This window comes from Mus pahari, chromosome 17 (assembly GCF_900095145.1).
Source record: "Mus pahari chromosome 17, PAHARI_EIJ_v1.1, whole genome shotgun sequence".
NCBI classification, from domain to species: domain Eukaryota; kingdom Metazoa; phylum Chordata; class Mammalia; order Rodentia; family Muridae; genus Mus; species Mus pahari.
Window position 1 is genome coordinate 54,352,233 of NC_034606.1, and position 3,890 is coordinate 54,356,122.

General features: G+C 42.3%; 1 protein-coding gene across 2 annotated transcripts in view; it reads right to left on the bottom strand.

Moving 5' to 3' along the window:
* The window catches only part of Syce3 (synaptonemal complex central element protein 3), a 27,402-nt gene that overhangs the window by 6,575 nt on the left and 16,937 nt on the right, over window positions 1-3,890 (bottom strand). For both annotated transcript variants that reach the window (XM_021217358.1, XM_021217357.1), the window contains exon 2: window positions 2,371-2,479. In XM_021217358.1, the coding sequence (XP_021073017.1) occupies window positions 2,371-2,479 (109 nt within the window). The remainder of the gene's footprint in view (window positions 1-2,370; window positions 2,480-3,890) is intronic.

Sequence of the window (3,890 nt, forward strand, 5' to 3'; positions counted from 1 at the left end):
GGTTTCTCTGTATAGCCCTAGCTGTCCTGGATCTCACTTTGTAGACTATAAATCAAGTTTTAAGCCTGCCTGGGCTACATAGTGAGACAGTATCTTTAAAAAAGAGAAGAGGAGGAGAAGGAGGAGAAGGAGGAGGAAGAGGAGGAAGGAGAGGAGAAGAAAGGAGGAGGAAGAGAAGGAAGAGGAGGAGGAGGAAGAGAAGAAAAGACAAAGAACAAAACAAGATAAATTATTCAAAAATTTAAAACAATACTTAATTTGTGTTTGTTTATATATTGATAACATACTCTACAGAGATGATAAATGGATAAAGCTTTAAAAAGACTATATTACTCCTCAAATTAGACAATTTGTATAAACATTTGTGTGGTTGTTTGAAAGACAACAGTCTTCCAGTCTTGGGTATTTGAATAGTTTGCCCCCAGTTGGTGGTGCTGTTTGGGTTAGGGTTTCTTTACTGTGTTAAAATATCATGATAAAAATCCCCTTGAGAAGAAAGGGTTTGTAACCTTGAAGCTGCCCACACCTAGAGGAGACTGATCCTTGGTTTGGTTGTGGCCCTTGTCTTCTTGGCTGTGCCTCTCTTCGGTTAGACAGTTGAGGAGTCTGGCCCAGTAGTGACCCCCTCGTACTTGTCTCAACTGTCTTTGGAGTGCTCTTCATTTCCATTTTAGCACCATCACTCCTGCCCACCCACAACTCCTTTTCTAAGGCCATCCTCCCCAGCTCCTAAGGGCAAGGTCTGCTCCTTAGCACCTTCCACAGCCTAACCATGCTACACTATTAGTGTTAGCCATTTTAATATAACATGTACATATTTTTTCATCTTAATTCATATTTTAAGATTACAAATTGATATCTATCCCTGGCCCTTATCCTCTTTCAAGAAAGGAATGATTTCTATTCAAGTTTCTATTCTTTTATTTCCCCCTGAGACAAGGTTTCTCTGTGTAGCCCTGGCTGTCCTGGAACTGACTCTGTAGACCAGGCTGGCTTCAAACTCACAGAGATCTGCCTGCTTCAGCCTCCCGAGGGTTGAGATTAAAGGCACGTGACAGCACTGCTCAGCTCAGGTTTTTTTTTTTTTTTTTTCNAGACAGGGTTTCTCTGTGTAGCCCTGGATGTCCTGGAACTCACTCTGTAGACCAGGCTGGCCTCAAACTCAGAAATCTGCCTGCCTCTGCCTCCTAAGTGCTGGGATTAAAGGCGTGCGCCACCACCACCTGGCTCAGCTCAAGTTTTTATTCTTAAAATGGCACAGAGTAGACCTATTCAATAAAAGGACAAACAGTTGAATTGGAATTATTTAGCTTTTTTGGCTTTCCTTTTTAACATTGTGTGCTTATGTATTATGTGTCTGTGTGTCTGCATGAGTTTATGTGCCGTGTGCATGTAGGATCCTGCTGGCATGTCTTGCTGTGTGCATGCTCATGCACCATGGTGCATGTGTGGAGGTCGAAGGTTGACTAATTATAGGAGTTAATTCAGTCCCTGAGTTCTGTGGGTTCCAGGGATTGAACTCAGGCTGTCAGGCTCAGCTACAAGTGCCTGTATGAACTCACAGCCATGATGCTTGCTGTAAAATTGTTTTCATTTGAGTAAAGTATATATGCCCTAGGCCCTGTAAGGTGCCTCTCCCATTTTCTATAGAAAAATTTGGGCTCACAGATTATAAGAATTATGATATTTAGGGTTTTTTTGTTTTTTAAAAGTATTTTGTTTTAAGACAGGGTTTCTCTGTGTAGCCCAGGCTGCCCTAGAACTCACTTTGTAGACAAACCTGGCCTAGAATTCAGAGATCTGTGCATGCCTCTGGAATTATGCATATTTTGAGTTAAGAACATATAAAATTATGATGTTGTTGCTACTACTGCTTCATGGAAACATGTTGGATAAAATAAAATTCCCTCCCAAGAATGAAGAATGTACCCATCCTGTTGCTGTTTTATTCCACAGTACCATGCCTCCCGTTTTCGGGAGCACACTAACCTTGTCATGGTCATTCCAACCTTTCTGCTTAAATAACTCACAGAAGGACTGGCCAGTCTCTGAGCACAAATGCAGTAATGACCCGCACTTGTCATCTGCTGTACATGTCAGTTAGTACCTGGTGCTCTGCCAGGTACACGCCTCTGTACTCTGCCCTCATGAAGGTAATAGTCCAGTGGTAGAAGTTAGGTGTGGAAGATAATCACAAAATAACATTGTATCTGTTAATTGTTGTGCTGCTATAGTTACAAGCTGTAAAAGCTGGAAGGATATCAGGAGAACCCTGGTTAGAGAAAGCACTTTATATAGGCTCAGATGCTTGGGGGACCAGTGAAGCCATTGGAAAGAAGGGGAGGCACTCTGTCTGGGAGGACATCCTACCTGAGATTTTTTCCATCTCTTCCAATAGCTTTTCCAGGTCCTTGTTCAGGTCGGACAGCATTTTCAGCATGTTATCATAGCTTCTTTCCCCAGGATCGGAATCAGCCATCTAGGCAGGGAACACAAAGGAGCTGCATGGGACTTACTGACATTTTCGCTCCCACTTTACAGTTCACAGATTAGCAATCCTCAAACAACTGTTTCCCTATCTCTCAAGGGTTAGACATCACCACTTATGCCCTAGAGGTACTGTGCCGGTTAAACGAAAAATGTGTGGAAGGGTCTGCACAGACTATAGCATGTATTAATTGTTCTTTTCTTTCTTTCTTCTTTCTTTCTTTCTTTCTTTCTTTCTTTCTTTCTTTCTTTCTTTCTTTCTTTCTTTTTATTAAAGATTTATTTATTTATTTATTTATTTATTTATTTATTTATTTATTATATGTAAGTACACTGTAGCTGTCTTAAGATGCACCAGAAGAGGGCATCAGATCTGATCATGGGTGGTTGTGAGCCACCATGTGGTTGCTGGGAATTGAACTCAGGACCTTTGGAAGAGCAGTCAGTGCTCTTAAACACTGAGCCATCTCTCCAGCCCCTCTTTCTTTCTTTTTAAAAGATTTATTTATTATATATCTGTAAGTACACTGTCAGTCTTCAGACACACCCAGAAGAAAGTATGGGGTCCCATTTGACAGATGGTTGTGAGCCACCATGTGGTTGCTGGGAATTGAACTCAAGACCTCTGGAAGAGCAGTCAGTGCTCTTAACCACTGAGTCATCTCTCCAGCCCCCATTCTTGTCTTTCTTTGACCCTTCTTATGTGTCAGTTCTTTTCAGTTGTCAACTTAACAGATCTGAGAGATGGAACCTCAGCTGAGAAACTGTCTGCATTGCATTGACCTGTGGACATGCCAGTGGGAACATTTCTTTTTCTTTGTTCCTTCCTTTCCTTAAAAAGATTTATTTAATATTATTTTTAAAGGTTCATTTATGTTTATTTTTTATGGTTGTGGGTGTTTTGTCTGTCTGTACACCTGTGCATCTCAGGTATGTAGTATCTGAGGAGGGCAGAAGAGGGCATTGGCCTCCTAATTGTAAGGGGCTTTGTGGGTTCCGGAGATTGACTGAAGGACAAGCAGCCAGTGCTTTTAACTGCTGCGCTATCTTTGCAGTCCCAAAGATTTATTTTTAAATTATGTGTATCTATGTGTCTCTGTCTGTCTATGGAGGGTATGTGCACATGCGTGGATGCCAGAAGAAAGCACAGAATCCCCTGTAATTGGCATTGTGAACAATGGTTAGCCACCATGTGCTTGGCTGGTGAAAGCTGAACTCGGGTCCTTTGCAAGAGCAGCCAGTGTTCCTAACTGCTGAGCCATCTCTCCAGCCCCACCTATGAAGCCTTTTTTTGATTGCTAATTTACATAGGAGGGCCTAGCCCACATCCATAAGGCGGGCCTGGGCTATAAGAAAGGGAGCAGAAGCCGGGCATGGTGGCGCACGCCTTTAATCCCAGCACT